Source organism: Saccostrea echinata, unplaced genomic scaffold, assembly GCF_033153115.1.
Source record: "Saccostrea echinata isolate AGI-Se365-2 ecotype Australia unplaced genomic scaffold, CSIRO_AGI_Sech_v1 ptg000038l, whole genome shotgun sequence".
NCBI lineage: Eukaryota > Metazoa > Mollusca > Bivalvia > Ostreida > Ostreidae > Saccostrea > Saccostrea echinata.
In genome coordinates this window covers 2,245,100-2,270,881 of record NW_026889787.1, presented here as the reverse complement: position 1 = coordinate 2,270,881, position 25,782 = coordinate 2,245,100, and the positions used below count along the sequence as shown (strand labels likewise).

The following is a 25,782-nucleotide window of genomic DNA, read 5'->3' as shown; positions in this document are numbered from 1 at the left end:
ATTTTACGAATAGATTTCTCAATATCAAAAATATACAATATTTGTTGCTTACGGAGTTTTGTTCATACATTGTAATTTTTCCAATCCCTGTTTTAAAGATACACGCTAACAATTTTTTATTTTAAAAAATGGATATACTGGATCGGTATATTTTTGGGATTTATTTTCTTTGTATATAAGGCCTAGATAAATAAATTAAATAAAGTTTTTCCCCGTTCCCCCACCAACCCTAAATAATATGAGCCGACCTTGAAAATTTTTCTGACGTTGTATACTTTCTGGAAGTAGACCATTCTGGTTTCTCTTAATTAAAAATCCTTATACATGTATCTCCGTTTTCCCCTGACTATTTTAGAAAACACATATATATTTGCCACCGATTTCCCCATGCAGGGAATATATGGTACCATAAGCCGCCTTTTTTTTTAAGAAAAGATGTAATCATTATTTATCTTTAAAATATTGTTTATTGTCACAGTTAAATAATAAAATGTTGAAATAAAATAAAGGTTTTTCCTTCCTATCGTCTTTTTTAATGTTTGAATAATATACCTATTTATTTATCAAGGCCTTATTTAATGCATATATATCAGCTATATATTGTTAAGAAATTGTAGACATCTGTGATGTTCAAATTTCTTTCTCTTTGACATCAACTTTATAAATCTATAAAAATTTATCACTTTGTTAATATAGTATCGCGATACATTAATGTGGGACTTCGAATGAAAAATGATCATTCATTTTACTTATAATGTTAACATGGATTTAGTTGTTATTTTCACATATGCCATGACTTTTACAAAAAATTGGCTTGTATCATCAGTCCTTTACAAGAAAGAAAATAGTAAACTGTGAAATACATCCGACTCTGGCCTTCGATTCTTTATTCAATGTCTGATTTACTAAAGCGGAAGTGACTGCTGCTCGAAATGATGCAGGGTCACATTGACTGGAAACCGTCTATCATCTCTACTTCCGGCTTGATGTGTAGACAGACGTGTACGTTTGTGTAGACAGAAACCGACATAAACATGCCTGGGATGCAATTTGAATACGATGAGGAAGGAGGAACCTTCTTCTATTTTTTGTTTTCTCTATGGGGACTCGTTCTTATTCCCGCCACGTATTATTTTTGGCCCAGGAAATCTGTAGACGGTAAGAAACTGTCGCTGATGACACACAGCTGTTCATTTTGTCTAATGGTAAAATTTGGAGGCTCTTAAAAAAAATTTAAAAAAATTATTTTGTTGGAATATTATTTTATGATGATATACAGAGACAAGAATATTATGCACAGGATGTGTATTGAAGTTTCACAAGTTGAATCAATATTTTGCAATTAATTTGCGAGCAAATGGTAAAGTAGTGATGGTTGCATCACTTGCATGGAAAATGAATTCACCATATGACTGATCTTGAATTTAAGTATGCTGTATGTGAGAGACAAGATGTGAAAAGTGTAATTTAAAACATCTTACTTTAGGGTAACATGCCATAGAAACTTGTTTCTTGATAGAATATTCTAAAGATTATGAAAATTAAAACTGTGGTGCTGAAGTTTATATGGCATATAAACACTATGATATAGAAAGGATGAAATCATCACTGAAAATACTTAAGTTACAAAGCTTTGATTTTTTTTCTGTACAGATGATAAAGATAAGAAGAAGAGAGAGTGTAATTGTGATCCTTGTGTCATAAAACGGCATCAATTAAAATCCAGCACAAAATGGAACAGAATGAAAGAGAAAGTTTTGTAAGTGAATTTATCAGTCAGGGGTGATACTGAAATCCGTCATTTTTAAAATGACGATTTTTAGTCATAAAATAAAATTTTTATTATGACTTAAACTCGTCATTTTTAAGAAAATGACGAAAAACAGTCATAAAAATTTAGAGTGTTTCTAGAATACCGAGTTACCTCTCTTTGAAAAATGTTAGATCCACCAGCCGAAAAAAGGACAAAAAACATCGTAAACAAACTTCATTTTTCTAATACAGTTGACTACAATACTGGTTATGTCGACAGTACAAATTTCCCAAGCAAAAGTAAGAGTGGAAGAGTTATTTGTCAATTTATTTGCATTAAATAGGAAAGAAGATGAAAATGACGATATGCCGTCTTTTTTCAAAATGGAGGGTCTGGGCGCACTGAAATATCTCGCTTGTTTTACGGGGCGCACTACTTTTTTATGGCTTTAACTTTTTGTCGAGACTTTTCTCCACAAGTACATATTCTTCCAGACGGTGTACTATATGTTTTTATAGGTTTAAAAGCCATGTAAAATGGCAAATTAGTTCTACCAAAATTCGACATTTTACCGCTAAATAATAACTTTCACCTTCCATGTTGATGTTCTAACGCACGTGGTCGGCAGTAATTAATGACCCGGATGAAATGAAACTTGCGAAAACACTCTTCTTTCAGCGGTGAATTCAAATTTCACTTTTATGTAACCAGGATAGAAGAATTAAGTTGAAAAAGAAAATATGACGATAGTAAGTCATATTGACAAAAATGACGAAAATACGTAGTTAGTAAATATGACGATTATCCATCATTTTTCAGAAATGACGGATTTCAGTCTCACCCCTGACTGTTTATTGCTATTATCATATACAGTTAAACTTCGGTATCTCAAACACTGATATCTCAAATACCAGGGATATGTTGAGGTGATTTGATAGTCCCAACCACTTATTCTTTAAGTATATTACCATTGTTTTCTCGAATCCTCGGATATCTCTTACCCGGTACTTTTTTCTTGGTCCCATCGAGTTTGAGATAGCAAGGTTTGACTGTAGTTAGCATCAGAAGAGTGATGATAAGTTAACCATTATTAAGGTGAGGCTTATAGTTTATGTTTTTTTTATCATTTTGATATGATAAAATTATCATATTTCTACATTTTGTGAATACATTCTCATTAGTTAAAATTTAAAACATATTCCTGCAGTTTATAGATAGAGCACTTGTTAACGTACGTGGAAGAAAGTAAGGGATGAAACTTATAATCATGCTACTGATGCAAGTCATATAAATTGATAATGCTGATTTTTTTTTTAGGAAAGTGGTATTTATAATAGCTTGGATAATATTTGCCCTACTGGCCTACAAAGTTTCCCAGATCCATATAGAATACCAGGAATATGATCCATATGCTGAACTGGGACTGGATGTTGTAAGTTTTTAACTGAATCTACATTTTAACAGAGTGTAATCACCCCTCAAAGTTACATGTAGGGTTAAATAAGTCCCAGCTGAAGGTGGCATCTTCTATAAAGGAATTACATAAATACGTTTCAGATGGGAAATCATGCTTTAGAGCAAGTTCTGTATTATATGCCTTCCATGGAAACACAATCTCAATATTATTGAAAAAATAAATTAATGTTGTCCTTTTCTTAATTAAAGTATTAAATATAAATAGAAATGAATTTATTTAAAGAAAGAATTGATGATAAGCCATGATTTTGATGACAATATTGATCCTTTTATTACTACATGTATTATTATATTGGTGTTATAATTTCAACATTTCTTTATCGTCAACTTTGCAAAATGGCTTTGAGTCAAAATCATGACATATTTATCCATATAAATTATGAAATTTGAGAGTTAGATTTTTCCTTGGATCAATTTTTTTTAAAGTACAATTTGTAACATTGTTTGCTGATTGTTTCTTTTCTTCTTTAAAGCGTAAGTTTTGTACCCATGCATTATTTGTAGAGTTGATGAATACGACTCTGATACGTTATTTGTAGGGAGCAACAAAAGAGGAAATTAAGAAGGCTTACAAAAAACTAAGTTTGAAATACCATCCAGACAAACCTACAGGGGACCATAAAAAGTTCATGAAAATTGCCAAAGCCTACACAGCGTAAGTTTAGTGTAAATTTTTTGTCTTCAGTATTTTTTTTTATAAATACCATTTTTTAATGCAGGTCATTGAGTCTTTAAAATACTTATGTCTGTATGTCATGACTTTCTCAATAGAAAATTGATATAAATACTTAGTCCTGTAACAGGAAAGGAGAAAATGCATGGCTGGACCGGGAATCGAACCCGGGACCCCCATATCACTAGTCAGGTGCTCTACCGACTGAGCTAACCAGGCCGATATCCATGGCCCAAACCATTACATTCCTCCCTCCTTAAATTGTCTTCGCCCTCGAAGACACAGCCCAAGTTCTTATTAGCCCCTGGCAGGACTTTCACCTGCAAGTCGAGGGGTGGTCAGCGGCACCAAATCTGTAATAGGAAAGGAGAAAATGTATGGCTGAACTGGGAATCGAACCCGGGACCCGTGCATCACTAGTCAGGTGCTCTACTGACTGAGCTACCCAGCCGATATCCATAGCCCAAACCATTACATTCCTATATAGCCCACATAATGGTTTTGCCTGAAATTTTGAAGAATACAGTTGAATCAGTTTGTGTTAATGCACAGTGCACACTGTACTTTTGAATAATTCAGCACCCCAACACTGAAATAATTGCAGATATACACAAAGTCTACAAAACGTCTTCCAGTACAAAAGTATATACAAGTTTGACCTTTTTCTATTTATAGATTGACAGATGAAGAAACGAGGAAAATTTGGGAGGAGAGTGGTGATCCAGATGGTCCAGGAGGTAAGATTAATTGCAGTAGATATTGGCTTATACTGGGTTTAAATAATGACGCTCTTTAAAATTAAAAAAAAAGACTACAGAATATAATTTGCATGCATGTTCAACATATTCAATATCTAGCAAAATAGATTCATCTAAGATGTTGCAATTTAACTATCCAGTATTAAAAAGAGAAGTGGATTAAGTAATTATTAAATATTTCATTATATTACTTGAAATGCATATTGCAAATGAACAGTTGAAAATGGTTTATATATGTATAAACTTAACTGTATGAAAAGAATTTTTTTAGTCACCAGATTTGGTATAGCTTTGCCCAAGTGGATTGTGGAGAAACAGAATTCTATGTGGGTATGTCAGTCTTTATGTTCTTATAAAGTTAAAAAAAAATAGTGATTGAATGAATCATTTCAGCCATAACCTGGGGATGGGCTCTACCAAAATGGCTGGTGGAAAAACACAACGCTAAGTGGGTATGAAACAGCGCTGAGTAGGATAGTATTTCTACATATAATAGTATTTGAATTTAGAAAAGATGGGTCCAGTTCTACAGAAAAAAAAATCTCAGCTAGTTTTGATGCTTCATTGGCTTAAAGTTTCATGAGGAGAATTTTGTTTGTTGATGTTTTCGTCTGAATTTAGCTCTTTTCCTATGTGATCCAAATCTATCTTATTGATAATGCAATTATTACTCCTTGGAAGTTGCTTTACCTATATATAACGTAAAGAAATGGGAAGAATATATTCAAAGTGGAAAAAAATACTTGTGAATGTTTTAAAGTCAGTGTTTATTGCTTGTGGCTTCAGCTTGTTTCTCGTAGACTTGACTAGTGTATTCTTTAAGTGGATATACATGTATTTATATTAGGGATGGCAATCGATTACAGAATTGCTAATCGGTTATCCGCAAGATGTTCCGACCGGTTAATCATATCAAAATGCACGTTTTCTTGACAATTCTTTTTCAAGTAGCTCTGTCCATATACACAAATAGACCTAAATAAGATGATAGAAGTTAAAACATTCCATTACTTTTGATTCTGGATCAGAAAAATAAGGGTACATATTTTTTATTTAACTCTCAGTAGACAAGAAAAAATTGAGAAAACTATGAAAGAAATCTTTGATAATTTTCCAGAGCAGATGTCACAAAAGTTCTTTCTGCATTTTCACTTTGATAATCAAAACTACATGAACTCTATAGCCCTTAATTTACAATGTTTGTTTAACAATTACATGTAAATTGGATTGAAAACTGAAAACGACAAACACACAAATTCACAGTGCTCATTGATTCAGTTATTATCATTAAAGAATTACAGGACAGTCGGGGTAATGACATGGTGTTTTTACAGTAATTAACACTACATAAACTGTCCAATTACGCAACGGTCTCTATCTGAAAATTAATAATTACATGTACATCCAAATTAGATCCTTTCAATCCTAAATGATCATCCTTTGTGCAGAGATTTCTTTTTTTTTTTAAATAAATTTTTTAAAATTGTGTTCAATTTTATTTTTTCCGATTAATCGATTACAGTTTTTCTAATCGATTGTCATCATTCCAACCAAGTAATCGGTTAACCAGTTACAAATTGCCATCCCTAATTTATATGCAATATGACGCAAGTAAATTTAAGTTCATCTGATATTTTTACAGAGTGTTTATTTTACAGATTTAATACTGAGTGTGAATAACCTTACACTTTCAAAAATTTCATTATGAAAACTGAAGGTTTTGAGATAAGCATAAATAATCAGTATGTCATATGATTTTCTGAAATTTTTCTAACAAAAGTGTAGAATTTTATTAAAGAGTATTATATCTTAGTAAATCTCGGCAATCTTAGAAAAATAATGTACTTTTGATGATTTTTTTTTTTTGCAGTAGAAATAATTAACATTCAAAATTTTGAATGAGAATGATTTGCATGTATTTATCACTTTTTGCTGTGTCAGAAAGATGTTATTTGATACAGAATTAAATAGAAAATGATTTTAAAAATAAAAATGATTTTAAGTAAATTTTTGTTAAGAGTGAAGGTCCTTTATATAGTTGATAATTTCTGTGATGCTGTTCTATTCCTGTAGGTCCTGTTGGTTTATGGTCTGCTATTCATGGTCCTCCTGCCTGTTGTTGTGGTGAGTAGAAAATAATCACAGTCAAACTATCTTCACAAAGGATTGGTTTGAGAAAAAAAATGCCATGTAACCAGCTTATATACATGTAATTGACCAGTTTATCATGTATAATACATGTATTTTCAAGATATTCAGCTTTTCAGTGAGGATTTTCAATAATATTTGTATGAACAGAAGCATAATTTCTAGTAAAAGATCTTTTGCATTTAAATTTTTCCCTTCAAAACAAAATACAGCTACATGTATTTATCAAACCGAAGAAATAATCATTGAATTTATGTGCTCACATTTATTGTAATCAGAGTCTAAGTGATTATGTCTGGCCTTTTTCTTTGTTTATAGGGTGTTTGGTGGTACCGTTCTATCAAGTTCTCTAAGGACCAGGTTCTGTTAGACACCACGAGATTGTACTACTATTTCTTCCAGAAAAACCCCAACATGATTCTTAAAAGTAAGCATGCATGTCCAGTTTCTGTGTTTATATGATGTACAGTGTTTAGTCTTCGCTATAATGTTCAGTAAGCATATTCTGAAAATAAAAAAAAGAGACATTGTTAATGTGAATAAAAGAAAACTCTTATGATAAATCACTTTGAATGAAATGCATTGTAGATGAATTTCTGCACAAGTTTTCAGTATATTCAGATGGGTCATTTCCCCATGCTTTCAGCTAAAATATAATTCTTGTGTGGAGTTTTTTTTATTTTATTCCTCATTTATATTCTCTGATCTTTTAACCTCATGTATCTATAGTCTTTGGACTGAAAACTTTGAAAAAGACTTTTCATATATTAAAAAGTTAAGTTCAAAACACTATTAACTGAGTCTGTGTGTTGTGTAGGAGTGATAATGGTGTTAGCTGGATCCTTTGAATTTGACAAATTCCACAATGCCGAGATTGTAGAGAGACCAAGTGATAATGAGGAGGTCCCTATGGTAAGACAATGATGAAAAAGATGAAATTTGAAAACCATATACAGGATTTTTGATGAGAAAAATAAATATGATGCCTATACATTATAGATGTATATCAGATAGATAAAAAGGAACAGTAGAGATAATTATGTAATATGGTGTGTGTCTTTTAAAATCTTGAATATAAGTTTGTCAAAAATTGTGCTGAAATAGGGTAGAAGTAATAAAAGTGCTAAAAATATTGTATTTTCTTGATCAGCTGATCAAACGCTTGCCAAACCTGGATGAGAAGAACAAGGAGAAGCCCCTGTGTTATCCTTACAGTGTCAAGGCCAGGGCTCTCCTACACGCCCACTTCCAGAGGCTGGACCTTCCCCCGGACACGCTAGCTATTGGTAAGTGGACCGTAACCCTCTCTCTGTACACCCCTTCTCCAATGTAAACCCTCCCTAACGGACACGTTACCCTTATTTAGCTACATTGTTTGAATATGAATTTTATCTCTGTGTGCATAATCAGTTAGTTTTATGGGGTTTAATTGTGAATTTCAACATTTTTATGCCCCGCCATGAATATGGCCGGGGCACATAGTGTTTGTCATGTCCGTCTTCCGTCCTTCCGTCTGTCCTTCCGTCACACTTTGCGTTTAGCTCTGTTCAAAGCTCAGTTTCAAAGAAGCTATCCAAGATATTTTTATCAAACTTCATATGCTGATAGATATTGATGAGAGCTATGCAACTGCATCAACATTTTTTGACCTTGACCTTTCATTTGACCTTGACCTCATTTTTATGCCCCCGGATCGAAAGATCCTGGGGGTATATTGTTTTTGTCCTGTCTGTTTGTCTGTTGTCAACTTTAACCTTGCCCATAACTTTTGATTGGTTGGAGCTATGACTTTCATATTTCACATGTGTATTCCTTGTGACAAGACCTTTCTTTGGGTACCATCATATTTGAACTTTTGACCTTGACCTTGGAGTTTGACCCACTTTTGGAAAATTTTATGAGACTTTAACCTTGGCCATAACTTCTGAACAGTTGGTGCTTGGGGTTTCAAACTTCACATGTGTATTCTTTGTGACAAAGCCTTCCTTTGGATACCAACAACTTTGACCTTTTGACCTTGACCTTGGAGTTTGACCTACTTTTGAAAAACTTTAACCTTGGCCATAACTTTTGAACAGTTGGTGCTTGGGGTTTCAAACTTCACATGTGTATTCCTTGTGACAAGACATTCCTCAGGATATCACCTTCTTTGACCCTTTGACCTTGACCTAGGAGTTTGACGTACTTTTAAAAAAACTTTAACCTTGGCCATAACTTTTGAACAGTTGGAGCTAGGGCTTTCATACTTCACATATGTAATCCTTGTGACAAAACCTTCCTTTGGATACCAACCACTTTGACCTTTTGACCTTGACCTAGGAGTTTGACCTACTTTTGAAAAACTTTAACCTTGGCCATAACTTTTGAATGGTTGATGTTAGGGCTTTCATACTTCACATATGTAATACTTGTGACAAGACCTTCCTTTAGATACCAACCACTTTGACCCTTTGACCTTGACATAGGAGTTTGACCTACTTTTGAAAAACTTTAATCTTGGCCATAACTTTTGAATGGTTGGTGCTAGGGCTTTCATACTTTACATATGTAATCCTTGTGACAAGACCTTCCTTTCGATACCAACAACTTTGACCTTGACCTTGATGTTTTACTTACTTTTAGAAAACTTTAACCTTTGCCATAACTTTTGAACAGTTGCAGCTAGGGCTTTCAAATTTAATATTTTTATCTTTTGGCCTGGATTTTGACTTGCATTTGAGAAACTTTAATCTTCGCCATAACCTGCCATACGGGGGCATCAGTGTTTCACAAACACATCTTGTTCTTAAATTAGTGTTTAGCTCAGTTTTAAAGATACCATTCAAGGACGTGTAAGCTATTCAACTGCATCAACATTTTTTGACCTTGACCATTCCTTTGACCTTGACCTCACTTTTCTTAAATTATTGTCAAACTTCATATGCTGATACATACTGTTGTAAGCTATTCAACTGCATCAATGTTTCTTGACCTTTCCTTTGACCTTGACCTCACTTTTCTCAATTTGTGTTTAACTCAGTTTTAAAGAAAACATTCATGATATTTTTGTCAAACTTCATATGCTAATACATACTGATGTAACTTTTTCAACTGCATCAACATTTTTTGACCTTGACCTTTATTTTGACCTTAACTTCATTTATTTTAAATTAGTGTTTAGCTCAGTTTTAAATAAACCATTCAAAATATATTTATCAAATTTAAATATGCTGATACTTATTTATGAGAAGTATTCAACTGCATCAAAAACATATGACCTTGAACTTTCCTGTGTGACCTTGACCTCACTTTTCTTAGATTTGCATTTTGCTTAATTTTAAAGAAACCATTTAAGATATATTTATATACATGTAAGTTTATGCACTTGTACATAATTTGCCGAGAATTTTTCATTTATATCCAACTTTTTAGATTTCAATTTTAAAGAAACTATTCAAGATATTCTCATCAAATTTCATACACTTATACAAATTTTCATGTTGCATTACTAATATACCCTCGGCAGGGCATTCATGTCCTATGGACATATTTCTAGTTGATTTATTCAAAAAATTAAAAAAAAAAATAAGAATATGAAATATACATTTATTTTGATTTGATTTATTAATTCCATTAACAGTGGCCTGCCTAAAAAATTGAAAGATTTAAATGAATTCAGATTCAAATTGATTTATACGGAAAATTCCAATGAATTATTTAACATGATATGTAAAAGTGACATTTTATTATTATTGATTTGCATCTGAATTAAAAGTAATCCTGTTTCATTTCCTCTTTCAGACCAAGCATATGTAGTGAAGAAGTGTCCATATCTGATTAATGAAATGATAAATGTTATCGCACAGCTGGTGGCAGGAGCTCACAGAAACGGTACGTCTACCTGGCAACAAATAACATCAGCTTATACTTAGTAAATGAAATATACAGTAATTTTGTATATTTTTTAAAAGCCACAGTAACATTTAAAGATTAACATATATACATTGTATGTTCTGATTTCACATCAAATGTTTGATATAATGTTACACAAAATGTTATAGAAACATAATTTTATTCATTGTTGTTTGTTTTAAATCAGCTGTTCAGTACATGCCTCGACTAGAAACGGTGGAAAACTGTATGAAGCTATCCCAGATGTTGATACAGGCAGTGGACGTACGAACCAGTCCTCTATTACAGCTACCACATCTAACACAGGACATGCTGAAACATTTCACCACTAAAAAGGTAAATACCACACATAGCACAGGATATGCTAAAACACTTTACCACTAAAAAGGTAAGAAATACATGTACCACACCTAACACAGAACATGTTGAAACACTTCAAACACTAAAATGGTAAAAATAAACCACACCTAATACAGGACATGCTGAAGCAGTTCACAACTAAAAAGGTAAAAAAAAATACCACACCATACACAGGACATTCTGAAATGCTTTACTACAAAGAAAAGGTTTAATCCCCCTACCCCCCCCCCCCCCCACCACCACCATCATACACACACACACACAAACACACACACACATAAACGTGTCCTTCAGCTAACTCAGAACATTCTAAAACAATTTACAACCAAAAAGGTTAGTCTTCTGTAATATATTTTTTATCTACATGTACATGTATGTAGAATGAAAGTTTTAAAGTGCCCAGAGGTTTATTATTTTTAAATTTGATTATACTGAAGTAATTGTATATGCCCTCTGTGGGCCCTTGATTGGTGAATAAACATATTTCATAAATACGTAAAAATAATGGCATTTTGAAATTTTCAGGCAAAAATTTCTCTATACAATAAGCACAAATATCTTACAAATATAATGACAGTGTGTAAAGAATTTTTAAGTAAAGCACTAGCTGTGAAGAAATGTCAGTAACATCCAATCTCTTTGGTTTTCCATATACAATGTACTTGACAGCTAAGAGATTAGTAATTACCATTTACTTATTATATAGGTCTATTCTTAATGTTGATTTTACATGTTTGTCATAAAATGATTGTAGAGGCACATCCAGAGGATCCGCGACTTGATCGGGATGAAGGAGGAAGATCGACGCTCACTTCTTCGTCACATGACATCTGACGAGTATCGTGACATAATTAATGTGTGTGCCACACTGCCACATGTCAAGATGGAGGTCCACTCCACAGGTATAAAAAAAAAAAAGATGATTTAAATAACTGCATTAGATACTGTTGTGTAGGATGGATTTTGTTTTCGAAGAAGGAAGAGACTTACAAATTTATGCCCCACCACAACATGTAAAATATCATACATGTATTTTACAAATTTATGCCCCACCACAAAATATAAAATATCATACGTGTATATATAACTACTCAACAATTCTTCATCCACAAGATCAAATCCTCAGGAACCTATATTTTTTCCTCAAACCATAAATATTTGACTTCACAGATATATATGATTTTACAGTAACCTTTGTTTCTCATACATGTACAGTAAAGCTTCCTTTATCCTGATGTTGTTTCTGAGCAAATTGTCAGGATTATTGAAGTGTGCAGATTCCTGAAACATGTCTTTAAAAATTGGTAGACATAGATTAAGGATCCACTGCACATACAGTACTGTAGATAAAAATACATAAAGTTCAGATGCATGTTCTGTGAAGTATACTCATCTACATGTATATGTATCCATTACAGTACTTGATGATGAAGATACATCAATAACAGCGGGCTCTATCGTGACGGTCAATGTTAGCCTGACCAGAGAGATGATGGAGGTGTTGTTTGATAAGGAGGATCTGTCTCATGTCGACGAGGAACGTGACAATCTAGCCATTGCTAACGAGGAAACGGAATCCAATAAAGACCAGGTGAGTGGGACAGGAAATGATTTGTCCATTATGAATATTTGCAAATCTCAGGGACTAGGCATAAGAATTTCTTCAGCATATCCTTTGGTAGGTGTGGTTCAATTCAGGCACTGATATGAATTTCAATGTCAATATATTGTGTAGCAGAAGTATTGGTTAGTCAGTATACATATGTAGTAGGAAAGGAGGAATGAATAAAGAAAATGTTTGGCTGAGCTGAGAATCAAACCTGGGACTTCTACATCACTAATCTGGTGCTCTACCCATTGAGCTCTCTAAGCCCATATCCACGGTCGAAAGCAAGAACTTTTACACGTGTATATTAAAAAAAAATGTAGAGCTCAGGTTGTTGTACATGTATTTAATTCAAATGACTCGCAATTAAACAGTTTTTCCTGCAGAGAAATTTTTATTTTGTGGAAATTCGATTAGCATGTGAAATGATATCAAAAAAATAATACATGTAAAAAAGAACTGGTAGCCCACTTTTTGAAATTGGTAGAAACATTGTTTTAGAATTTAAAATTCAAATACAGGTAAGCAACAATAAAAATGAGGAAACTAATTCTCACCAAGATAGAGAAATGTAAAAGTAATTCAATCCTATTGACATTCAAGCCATCATTGAGAGATCTATTTTTTGGAAAAAGTAACTGTTTTGAACTGCTTTTTACTCTAATCGTTGTTTCTATCATATTGCTGATACCTAAATGCAATAAGTGATTTTGTTATATAGCAGGAAAATGAGACAGAGGAGAATGTAGAAGCAAAAGAGAAGGCTCCTATCTGGCATAAACAGAAAAAACAACCAAAGAAAAAGGGAGGTAATCAAAAGAATAAAAAAGTCAAACAGGCGTACAACTGGAAAGCTGCCGCAGCAACAAATGCCACAGCAAACGACAAGAAGGAGGGCAAGGGGGAGTCAGAAAAACAGGTGAGGTGCCTCTTATATTCAACGACTAGGTGGAGGCAAGGGAGTTGGAAATGGTGACAAGGAGAGGGGGTGCAAGGGGGAGTCTAAAAACGTAAAGTGATAATCATGCAACCAGAAGTAAGGGAAAGGGGGTCGAAAAACGGGTCATCCAAAAAGAGGGGAGAAGGGTCTGAAAAAGAGAAAAAGAAAATATTTGACTGAATTTTTATATAATTAGGTAATGTAATAGCTGAATAAAGGTGAAAAGAATTTAGTTTGACTTTGTGAAAACATATTAGTGGCCTTTAGTCATGATACATATCTTATTTCAGGGTAATGAGGTTGCAGTGAAGGATGACGAAGAAGACAGAGAAGAGAATGACAATGACTCTGAGAGGGCAGAAACAGACGAGGAAACAAATGCCTCAGATGGTGAGGACCGAACTATGGAAAAGTCAGAGTCCTCAAAAGGACATGAGGAGGATGAGGAGCAGTGGAGGAAATATCAGGAGGAGGCCAAGAAAGAACAACAGCTGGACACAAAGATCAAGGAGAGTCATCCTGTCCACTGTCCATATTACGGAGAGGTAAGTCGTCATTAGCAACAGTGTCAAAGGTCAAGGAGAGTCATCCTGTCCACTGTCCATATTATGGAGAGGTAAGTCGTCATTAACAACAGTGTCAAAGGTCAAGGAGAGTCATCCTGTCCACTGTCCATATTATGGAGAGGTAAGTCGTCATTAGCAACAGTGTCAAAGGTCAAGGAGAGTCATCCTGTCCACTGTCCATATTATGGAGAGGTAAATTGTTATTAGCAACAGTGTCAAAGGTCAATAAGAGTCTTACCCTCCATTGTCTGTATTATGGAGAGGTTAATTGTAATTAGAAACAGTCACAAAGTGCAAGGAAAGTTATCCTTTTATTGTTCAAGTCAAAAGAGAGGTACATTGTCATTTTCTTGTGCGCAGATCTCTGTAGGTGTGATGGTTTCATTGACTGGTGATTCCTTTTCAAATGAAAAAGTCTCCAAAGGGATTTTAACAACTCAATGAGTGAAAATTCAATCATTTAGGATCCTTAATGTTGTAAGATGTATTTTTTTTTAATTATTGTACTGTATCTTATCCCTGTATTTTGTAGGAGAAGCAGGAGGGATGGTGGTTGTATGTATGTGATAAGAAATCTCACATGTTGATTACAGCCCCAGTCCAGATCCTGACACTCAAAGACACAGAGGAGGTGGGTACCAGACTATCAATGCAGTTAATATTACATGACACTTTATGCAGTTTTCAAAGTGACCCCCACACCCCAACTTGCCAACAAAAAAAAAAAGGAAACAAACAAACAAACAAAAATACACACACACACACACAAAAAGAAGAAACGAGTTAATAATACATGTATATACATGTAAATATATATTTAAATAAGATTGTTACATGGGATTTTGGCTTGTTAAAGTTTTGATGTATAATTACTGTATTTGTTTATTTTTGGTGGAGATGGGGCCTCTTTTATATAATTTGACCTTCATACATGTAACATTCAAAATTATTTTTCTTTTTTCAGATGACGCTCAAGTTCTCTGCCCCTCACAAGCCTGGGTTGTATACCTACACAGTGGTGCTACGATCAGATTGTTATGTTGATTTCGATCAATCCAAGAATATCAGGGTATGACATGAAATTGTTATTTTAATCTTCATTTCACGATGACAAGAAATCTGTAATTTAGAAATAGGAAACAGAATTTATCTTGCTAAAAATGCAAATTCGCACTTTGAAAAGTGAACAAATTACTAACTCTAGGACTTCAGATCAATATTGATTCTGATGAATGAATCATGAGTAGATCAGAAACAAATGGTTTCTCTGGATTTTTGTTTGTAAAATAAGAATTTATGGGAAAATAAAATTTTTTGACAATTTATCTCATTTATCCCCATTATTCATCAGTGTGTTTAATGTTTTTTCGACAGCTGGACGTGAAGGAAGCCAAGGTGATAGATGACCATCCTCAGTGGGACTTTGTTGATGATGAAGAAGACAAGGACAAAGATGACGAAACTGACTCGGATTACTCCACGGATTTTGATGAATCCGATGATGATTGAACACCTACTCATCATTAGGAGGATGTCAAATGATTCGTGCATTTTCAGTTAAAGTCTGTGACAGCAAAGTGAATCTAAAAATAGTGTCAAACTAAGAAATATTGATGACAAATGCATATAAATGTGTCTTGTATAATGGGGAGAGCACTTCAGTAGTTAGATTATTAAATTCAAGATTATTAAAAAAAATCTTTCTTTACATGTACGGCAACTGCATCAGTTGTTTTGTTTGATTGTACTTTTGACGTTTAGAATCCTTTCAGTATTTTTATTGGCAGTTTGAAAGCTTAAATTAGCAATAGCTTGGTGTTCAGTGCTCTCTTACATGTAAATACTGATTGATCTAAATACTGATTGGCAGAAAATTATCTTCAGTTTATAATTAGGAGATGAGGTGAATTAATTTCATATATGCTGTCAAATTGACTAGAATTTAGTGATAAGTTTCAGTTATGAATAGGTGATTTCTATTTCTTTATGAAGAAAATCCTATTTACTTTAAGCTGGTTATATATATGTGTGTGTGTGCATTTCACAACTGTATGTTAAATACTATGTTTTACAATGTTCAGACATTACTGATAAAAACCCATTGAACATTTATTCACTGTACAAAAATATGTGCCACATTTGCCCTAGAACAGTTTCATTTCAAAATATTTACATACATTATCAAACATTTTCATATTAACACAGAGACAAATTTTTTTCTTGAACTTCAAATGCAACACTTCATTTGCTTTTCATATTGCAAGAGAAAAATTAAGTGAAAGTGTGTAAAGAAAGTCAGTCAAAAGTGTGGTGGAAAATATTCAGCACTACCAACTACTGCCATTTACAAAATCAGTGTACACTTGTTCATTTTAAGCTTTGTTGGTAATTTGATGTAGCAGTTTAAGATTTTGTAAATATATTTTTTTCGATGTTATTTTAGTTTTTGTACAATCAGTGGCCATAGGCATTAGTCATATACATGTTTATGTTTTTCTTGTACAAAATGTATATCAGAATGCATTTGAATGGGGGGGGGGGGGGGGAAATACACAATTTACAATATTTTCCTATACATTTGACCGAGATTTAATGACAATATTTATAGAATTTCTGAATGATTTTGTATTGTTTTATTTATTTGATATGTGCAACATCTCATTCCAAGAACAACTTGTCATAAATTCATTGTAAATATATCATAAAATGAAATGGTTGATGAATGTCATGAAATGATCACTTGTTATATTATGCTTAATGTGGAAAATGGAAATAAAAGTAAACAAATCAATGTTTCTGTGGGTTTTTTTTATTATTATGATTACCAGATGTTGAAATGAAGATCTATTTTGTTGTTTAAAAAAAAAAAAACAGAGAGAGAGAGAGAAAAGAGAAATTTTATAATTTGTATGTATATTCATCTTAAGGATAATTATTATAAAGTTGAATTTCTTATACAAATTCATCTGGATGGTGTATTTATAGTAAGAACATTTTGCTACATGTAACTTGAGTGAAAAAGCAATTGCGAGCAATGTATGTACCGGTAGTGCTGAAATGGTATCGACTTTCTAGAGAAAACCCATCCCATACAGTAAATGTTTTAAAGTTTAGACATGGTCACACCTAGTCTTACCTAGTCTTGTTTGGAATTCAATAAATAGGAATTGTTGTAAATCATACTTTTTTTTCAAGCAGCACTATTCAAAACAATTTGCTGGAACAAATTTGATAAAAGTGATTTATAGATTCAGGGGAATTTTGGACTCTATATACATGTATTAATGCATATCCATTAATTAATTTACATTTGGAAATATATTGCATGTGAAGAAAAGGCAATTTTCGATCTGATTCCTCAACACTTTGGGCCTACCTGAGAAGCGCATGCAATTATAAAGGAATCATTTTGAAAATTTTCTTTTTTAACCAAAAAAAAAAAAAAAAAAAAAAAAAAAAAAAAAAAAAGCAAAATATGTAGATGTAACAGAAAACAAGTTTCTAACCATTTTTTTTTCTTTTGGTAAAAAAAAATACACAACCATCCTCTTTTTATGTTTTATTTGTTTTTGCAGAGACATAAATATTTCTGGTATCTTTTTTTTGGGGGGGGGGGGGGGGGGCTTTTAAAGTTTTCTTAGATTCAGGGGGTCTCTTTTGTTTTTGTCCTATATTTTTAAATTTTTTTTGGCTTGTTTGATTATTGAGGCAAAAAGTACATTTAGACTTTTTCCTGAATTTCTTATTATTTTTTCTTTCTATTTTTTTTAATATAATTATGATGTAACTGCTCCTTTTTCATAGTGGGAAAGTAAGATTAATCCCCCGTTTATAGGTCAATTGTATATGTATCATATTTAATAATGCATATTTTAATTAAAGTTAAATACAATGTTCCTAGATTCATCCTTGCGTTTTAAAACTATTTACCAGTTCAATGAACATTTTCTATTTATTTCGTACATTAGTCTGAACCCTTGAATGGGCTATTTCCAGTAATTAGCAGAACCCTTACTTCCGTATTTACAAATATTCGTCACGATCATGAGTGTGTATACAAAAGAAATAATAGTCTAAAAACTGCAGAATTTACTCATCACCTGCTGTTAGAATCTAGTCACTGTGTGATTTAGTCGAAGAAGAAGACGAACATCATGTTTAAAAAGAAGCCAACCGTCCAAGGTAAAAAGAATAAATGACAAAGAAACTAATGGGGAGGGAAGCTTTTCTGATTTCACAATATTTTGCTATCATTCTTATGTCTTTGACTTATTTATTAAGATTTAACATTTCTCATCTGTTCTCTTTATGCTGATCGCTGAAATCTCAGCATCACACATGGAAATAACATTAAACAGCTGAGTGAAGTTCAGTCTCGTGTCAAAAGTTTACAACGAACATTGTATATCTACTATGTACACATGTATACTGTAGGTATTAACAGATTAGGCATTATCTGTACTTCTTTCATGTACCACAGATAGCTCTTTCTGAAAAAATGAACATTATTCCAGGGATCTGGTTGTCTGCCCCAAGATATAGTTAGATTATTTTAATAAGGGTCTGCTTTTTTATGGAACTCTCGTCTTAACAGTTGTTCATGTTATATGATTTTTTGTTACTGAACCCCTGTACACATACACAGTTATACTTGATAAATTATATCTGTGATCACATTCAAATGCTATTTTTAAAGGGGAACACCACAAAACAAGTAGTTAGCCCTTTCACGGTAACTTTGGTACTGCCACTTTGCAGGAAAATTTGTAACGTTTTGCGAAGTATCTGATGGCAGATAATTAAATGATGTTTATTTAGAAATATTTACATTTCCAATAGGGCTGTCACGAGTACCCGAAATAACCGAGAACCGCGGTCCAAGTTGTTCGGTTTGGTTTCGGTTCCATTTTTCTGGATTTCGGTTCGGGTCTGGTTTATATATATTAGAGTCTGTTCAATACAAAAAATGATGTCAATATCAAAGGAATGATGACGATAACAGTGATAAATAAACATCACAACTGAAATCTACTTCATTCCCTGACAAAACACTTGTCACGGAAGTATTAGATAATTATCAAAACGAGCAGGAATGGTCAGGTTGTGGCTAATTGTAGGCCAAGTAGTTCTACACACCGATGTCTAGACATTCGCATGGTTAAGACTTGTTTTCAATGTAAATTTAATGTAACAATAAATATTTTTCAAGTTAAATTCATGAAATTAAGGTTTAAAATAGATGTAAATAACCGAACCGAAAAACACGAAACCGACCCGAAAAATTTTGTAACCGTGACAGCCCTAATTTCCAACTGTTTTCTTTGTGATAACTGTTTGAAAGTTTGATGGGTTGATTTCTTGATCATTGTTGATAATTACAACTGAATATAAATTTCTCCATGTGAAAGGTTGAGTGTAAATAATCCCACATTTCCAACTATCGTTGATGCCCTGGCATACCCAAAAAACTAGACAGTGATTCCTTAAACAATTACTGTTATGTTATATTTAACCAAACTATACCAATCTGCCCCTGCAAAAAGGCAGTTCTCAGCAGTTATTTTGAAACAATTTATTCAAGATTGTGGCCAAAGATCACATCCAAAAAAAAAAAAAAGAAAGAGAGAAAGAAAGAAAATTATATTGTTTAAACACAGTAAAAATACATGTGTATACACCTGGTTAAATTGACTTATATGTATCTGTCATATTAGTGATATTCAACAATCAGTTTTAACAAATTGGTTAAAAGTGTGTTATTTTTTCATTGGTAATCCCTCTTAGAATCCTATGTTTACTGTATTTTTTTGTAGAACAACTGCGTGAGAATGACAGAACAATGAGAAAAACCCAGAGAGACCTCACGAGGGACCGAGACAAGCTAGAGAGGGAGGAAAAGAAAATCGTAAGTTATACACGTTAATGAAGGCAAATATTGGAAAGAAATATCATGACTAGGTGAAGTAATATTCTATGAATTTTATTTCATCAGTAAGTTTAAATCACATTCTCAATGTGCGGATCTAGGGGCAGTGGGAGGGGGAAGGGTCTGGAAACCTCCCCTCCCCCCCCCCCCCCCCCCCCAGCCTGCCTGGAATTGGCAGAGTTACTAAATGTATATATACATGTACTGAAGCAAATATCTGAAAGAAATTTATGATTAGGTTGAATGTTATTTTAAGAATTTTTTTTCATCAGCAATGTCAAGTATGATTCTCTGTTAAAACTGTTTTATTTTTTAGTTATGTTTCATGAGCAACCTGCAGTTTCTGTAGATTAAGCAAAAAATTAATCTGGAAAGTCTTACTTGTCTGTGCAAAATTCTTATCAAATACTGCTACAGGTTTTCTTCTGTGGCAAGAAAACACTTAGAATTCCTTTTTAAGTTATAATCAGCTCATATAGTATGTGCTTCTTTTAATATATTGATTATAGGAAAATATTGTATTAATTTTGTTTAGACAAAATTGAATTCAGATCATGTAAATTTATTGTTTATTTACAGGAAATGGAAATAAAGAAGGCAGCTAAACAAGGCAATAAACAGGTCAGTTCCCCTTTACACCCCCAATCAGTTCCCCCTAACACCCCCAATCAGTCCCCCCTTACACCCCCAATCAGTTCCCCCTAACACCCCCAATCAGCCCCCCTTACACCCCCAATCAGTTCCCCCTTACACCCCCAAACTTCACCACCAGAAAAGGTGGGGGACAAAGCATATAACTTTAGACACAAAAGTTTCATGTTAAAATTGATCAGGCTTTAGCCAATATATCTGAATTGGCATGCATGCCTAGATTACTTGTTGCAAAGTTGTTTTATACCTGATTCTGAAGAGTTATAGTCCTTTAACTGTAATATTTATAAAGTCCCCCCAATCTTACACCTTTCAGTTTGCTACAGTAATGTAAATGCCTCATGAATTATACACAAGAACACAAGTTATGAGTAATAGGTATTCATTTACACCTTCTAGCAAGAAAAAAATGTCATTGCCTGATTTACATGTAATTTTTTTGTTTCTATTTATTAGGCAGCCACAGTCTTAGCTAAACAGTTAATTGCAATAAGGAAACAAAAAACAAAGAGTTACTCTGTAGGCTCCAAAATATCCTCCATAGGGAACCAGCAAAAGGTAAGATAGAAGGAACCAGAAAATGGCAATTTCTTGAGATGCAAAGTTTGATAACAGTAATGAATTCTTTCAATAAGCTTCATGGAAGATTAGTTAACTTGAAGGGAGATGTAATCAGTTACTTTTCTTTACCTTGACAGTTGGAAATGTTATCAGTTTTGTAAACTTTAATTTTCTTAGAGATAGGGTAGGACACCTGTACTCAGTATTTGTACCATACTTAATAGTTGTTTCAAACTTTCCAGTAAAATACTGTTTCATGTTATACTGGTACCAATATTGGTATTTACAATGTAATTTTTTCTCTCATAATTTTTAATGCTTTCTAGTTGATTGAAAAAAAACTGAATCCTTTAAATACTGTTAAAATATATATATATATATATATATATATATATATATATATATATATATATATATATATATATATATATATATATATATATATATATATAGCCACAATCAGTTTTTACATTTCTAGTAATAAAGGTTACATGTATGCTAATTATCCCTACTTAGAGAGCTGTCTTAATTTTCAATTGATAATTTTCAATCATTGCTAACCTTTTTTTTTTATATAAAAAGATAACAAATTTTAATCCAATACTAGATTGCTATAATATAAAATCGATCATTCTCCAATTTTTTCTGTACTTTTTTGTAGCTTTCTCTTTCAAAGTCACCATAGAGAGAGCTGTTTATGTCAAACTTTCTAGTGAATGTGAATTTAGTCATTTTATTATTATTTTAGCTTATATGTACCTTTAACTTTTTTATATTAGTTTGTTTATTTATTTTTTACCAAAGGGCTTAAAAATAAAAACTAAAATAATTTATAGTTAATAATACTACTAAATAAGATACTTTGTTCTATCAACTACATGTATTTTGATAGATAGAGGTATTGTTAAAAATACTGTATCATTGAAAAAAGAATTTGGTATGGTAATATACTGGTTCATTGTTAATGGGGTCCAAGCCTACTTAGAGACATACTTTAATTTGCCATGGATGAAGTATCTGGAGAATTTATGATTTTTTTTTATTTACATGTATAATAAATTTTGCAGTTTTATGCAGTTTGTATTATAATTATTTTTTTTTAAATTCCAGTTAATGCACTCTAACATGAAGATGGCTGGTGCCATGGCAACAACAACAAAGGTACGGCAGTTTTCTTTTTTCAAGTGATGGTAATCAGACTTGCAGACTTACACCAGTCATAAAAGATCATATTTTACAGATTTCAAAAGAGTTATTGCCCTTCAACTGTAAATTCTGTCACAAAATTGCAGACTTTTGTTGTGTTTAATTGTAATTTTATAAATCAAATTAAGAAAGAAAATTTTTTCTTTACTTAACCAAGATAACCTGTACACAGTGTATAAACTTAAAAGATACTGCTGAAAATTATTTTATCTGAAAAATTATACAAAATTATGCAAAAGAAAAAAAATCTGCTCTAAATTGGGTACATTGATTTATAAATTCATAGCAAAAATTGATGTTAATTTGTCTTCTCTGATTCAGACAATGCAACAGATGAACAAAGTCATGGATCCTCAGAAGACAGCGAAGATGATGCAGGACTTTGAGCGAGAAAACATGAAAATGGGAATGTCTGAGGAAATGAGTAAGGAAACACTAGTGTATCTAATTCACTAGATTAACATTCCACTATTTTAACCCTATAAAATTTATAAACTATGTAATGAATGTTCAATAAAATGCATAATAAAATGGTAAAGGAATGTTTGTTTCCATGTATCGAATGAATAATTTTGGCATTTCACAAGTATTAAATCACACAGCTGTGCATATATAGGCTTTCATAGGTGGTACTGAATTTGTCTATAAACTTTTGTGGTGTATATGACATGTCAGATGTATTTATTTACTCATAGGGCATCCTTCATAGCTACTTAAGGGTATATAAAGTCGAAATATCTAAATATACAAAGAAATTTATATCGTTATTTGATATGGGCTGCACCTGTCACGAGCCTTTTGATTGATACTAAAAAATTTTAAGAATCTAAAAGTACATACATTGGATATCTTTGAGTAAATGAGTATTAATTATTTTTTAGTTAACGATACGTTAGACGACATTCTGGGAGAATCAGGTGACGAGGAGGAATCTGACGCCGTCGTCAACCAGGTCTTGGACGAGATCGGAATCGAGATCACTGGAAAGGTACGGACATTATAGCCTCTCTGTACTGATGGTATTACTTGTATAGATGTATTAATGAAGTCCATACATTCTGAACTTTAAAAATTGTTGGTTAGGCTAGCAGATAATTGTCTACATCTCTGCCACACGGGGACCAATTTTGAAGTTTAAAAAAAAAAAGGCCAATGATAAAAGTACCTTTGTATCTTTATTATCATTTTTTGACCTCTTCAGAAAAAATTGTAATAAGTTCAATAGATACAGTTGGACTTCTGTATCTCGAACACGGATGTCTCGAATATCATGGATATGTCGAAGTGATTTGGAAGTCTTAACCACATATTTCTTAAGTATTTTACTCTTGATATCTCGAACCCTCAGATATCTCGAAGTTTTTTCTCGGTCCCATCGAGTTCAAAATAATGAGGTTTGACTGTAATTGTATAACTTTTCCTCAAATTGAGACCAATTTAAAATGTCATATCTTTGTTTGCTTGCTTGCTGTTTGTTAGTCCCCTACCGGTGAAACCGGAGGGGACTATAGGTTTCCTCTGAGTCTGTCCGTCCGTCTGTCCGTCCGTCTGTCTGTCCGTCTGTCTGTCTGTCCCTCTGTCTGTCTGTCAGTCTGTCCCACTTGGTTTTCCGCATTTTTTTCCTACACGCTTGCAGATATTGAGCTGATTTTTGGTATGTGAGTGTATCTTTATGAGTTACAGATCAAGTTTGCATTTCGTTCCGCTTCATTGATTTTTGACGGAATTACGGCCTTTTCAATTTTTACAGGTTTTCCGCAATTTTCTTCTAAACGCTTGTAGATATTCAGCTGATTTTTGGTATGTGGCTTTACCTTGATTAGTTATAGATCAAGTTTGCATTTCGTCCCGCTTCATTAATTTTTGACGGAATTATGGCATTTTGAATTCTTAACGGGAACGGAACCAGATTACACTTGCCAGTAGGGGACTAGTATTGCTAATGCAATACTCTCAGAATGCTTGTTTTTGTGGACATCTCCACTTGAATTGATATAAAAGGAATTAATGAAACAATATGTTTATACAGATGGTGAGTGCTCCTGCTGCTCCTAGTCGAGGCCTCGGGGAAACTTCGAAGTCTCGGGTGACAGATGATGATATAGAAAAACAATTAGCAGCTCTTAAAGATCTATAGTGAAAGATAAGAAAGATGTTTGGCGTTATTCTGTGTCCAGAATGGATTCTAGATAAATGTGACATACAAAATTGTATACAACCTTATAATTGTATGAATTGGTGTATTCAGTTTATGCCATTCTTTTGAATGGGTTTGGGATGTATGCTTGAGTGATTTGAATAATATTACCTCTGACTTCTATAAGCAAACTGTAAACATAGCTACATGAATATTGATGAGTTTATTTTCAAGGTACCTATCCTTATTCACGTTATTTTGTGAGTGGGAACTTTAACTGTGTAGTAGAATTCAGTATTTTCTGTTATCAGTGATGAGAAATTTGATGTGCAGATACAATGATGATTATTACGTTTAATTATTCATTAATTTTGCCAGTCTTTCCAGATGTCAGCCTTTCCAAGTTTCAATGTTTGCTATTTTTTTTTTTTTTGAATTCTGTCTTGTTTAATGTGGAAAGAACTTGTTTTAAAACGAAAAGTTCTGACACATTTGTTCTGATGTGTTATTTTTGTATGTATAGTATAAAGTTTTATATGTATCATATCACTTTAATACAGTAATGTAATATAATCTGATTCTATGAATTAAAGAGGGTGGTGTTATACTTGTCTGACAGTAAGGTTGACAAATAATTGGGAAATTTAAAGTGCATTACTTTGCTGTATCTTTTTTAATGGAATATTGTTAAATACGTGTAAATCTGTTATTAAAATTAAAAAAAAAAATCAACAGTATGAAAATGTTTTTATTTTTCTTCCTGGAAATGGGTTTAATATTAATACAATATCTAAATATAAAAATGATAATAAAAAGTATTTGCTATAAAAAAAGAATTTAAGGAAGTTTCAGGACAAACGTGGATGACTCAGGATATTAAGACTGATATAGCATGCATTGTATTATGTTATTGTTACCATATTTGAAATTTTTGGTGTTGATTCACTGTTAAAAATTTCAAAACTCAGCTGATAAGAATATATTCATAGCTATCGTTTAAAATCGGTGACACTGATATATCAATAATTTTGCCCACAAGAATTCTTTTATAGCGATTACTACGGTAATTTGAAATTTTGCGTAAGACTTTGTCAGTACTGAAGGAACCATAATTGGTTTCAATGTTTGAA

The 25,782-nt window shown here is 32.7% G+C and overlaps 2 protein-coding genes and 1 long non-coding RNA gene across 3 annotated transcripts in view; 2 read left to right on the top strand and 1 right to left on the bottom strand.

Moving 5' to 3' along the window:
• The window catches only part of LOC133200359 (uncharacterized), a 40,465-nt gene extending 21,582 nt beyond the window's left edge, over nucleotides 1-18,883 (bottom strand). The window contains exon 1 of the long non-coding RNA XR_009722916.1: nucleotides 18,874-18,883. This is a non-coding gene — a long non-coding RNA (uncharacterized LOC133200359). The remainder of the gene's footprint in view (nucleotides 1-18,873) is intronic.
• On the top strand, nucleotides 967-15,700 carry LOC133200286 (translocation protein SEC63 homolog). The gene is made up of 19 exons (XM_061336106.1): nucleotides 967-1,158; nucleotides 1,654-1,759; nucleotides 3,071-3,185; nucleotides 3,769-3,884; nucleotides 4,578-4,639; nucleotides 4,932-4,990; nucleotides 6,734-6,784; nucleotides 7,127-7,235; nucleotides 7,626-7,720; nucleotides 7,959-8,094; nucleotides 10,589-10,678; nucleotides 10,887-11,035; nucleotides 11,814-11,961; nucleotides 12,478-12,650; nucleotides 13,387-13,584; nucleotides 13,896-14,150; nucleotides 14,704-14,802; nucleotides 15,136-15,240; nucleotides 15,546-15,700. The coding sequence occupies exons 1-19, from the start codon at nucleotides 1,035-1,037 to the stop codon at nucleotides 15,678-15,680; spliced, it is 2,325 nt and encodes a 774-aa protein (XP_061192090.1). The 5' UTR covers nucleotides 967-1,034; the 3' UTR covers nucleotides 15,681-15,700.
• Nucleotides 18,232-25,359, top strand: LOC133200358 (charged multivesicular body protein 2b-like). Its single transcript, XM_061336174.1, has 8 exons — nucleotides 18,232-18,353; nucleotides 19,985-20,076; nucleotides 20,677-20,718; nucleotides 21,205-21,306; nucleotides 22,420-22,470; nucleotides 22,837-22,939; nucleotides 23,397-23,503; nucleotides 24,545-25,359. The coding sequence occupies exons 1-8, from the start codon at nucleotides 18,326-18,328 to the stop codon at nucleotides 24,650-24,652; spliced, it is 633 nt and encodes a 210-aa protein (XP_061192158.1). The 5' UTR covers nucleotides 18,232-18,325; the 3' UTR covers nucleotides 24,653-25,359.
• The last annotated feature ends 423 nt before the right edge of the window (nucleotides 25,360-25,782 follow it).

What these genes read in the sequence shown, in the direction of transcription:
- LOC133200286 (XM_061336106.1), top strand. Translation starts at nt 1,035, where the DNA reads ATGCCTGGGATGCAATTTGAATACGATGAGGAAGGAGGAACCTTCTTC. An exon ending in ATTGCCAAAGCCTACACAGC is followed by an intron (nt 3,885 to 4,577) that starts GTAAGTTTAGTG and finishes TTCTATTTATAG; the next exon opens with ATTGACAGATGAAGAAACGA. An exon ending in GGCAGGAGCTCACAGAAACG is followed by an intron (nt 10,679 to 10,886) that starts GTACGTCTACCT and finishes GTTTTAAATCAG; the next exon opens with CTGTTCAGTACATGCCTCGA.
- LOC133200358 (XM_061336174.1), top strand. Translation starts at nt 18,326, where the DNA reads ATGTTTAAAAAGAAGCCAACCGTCCAAG. An exon ending in GGGAATGTCTGAGGAAATGA is followed by an intron (nt 22,940 to 23,396) that starts GTAAGGAAACAC and finishes ATTATTTTTTAG; the next exon opens with TTAACGATACGTTAGACGAC. An exon ending in GAATCGAGATCACTGGAAAG is followed by an intron (nt 23,504 to 24,544) that starts GTACGGACATTA and finishes ATGTTTATACAG; the next exon opens with ATGGTGAGTGCTCCTGCTGC.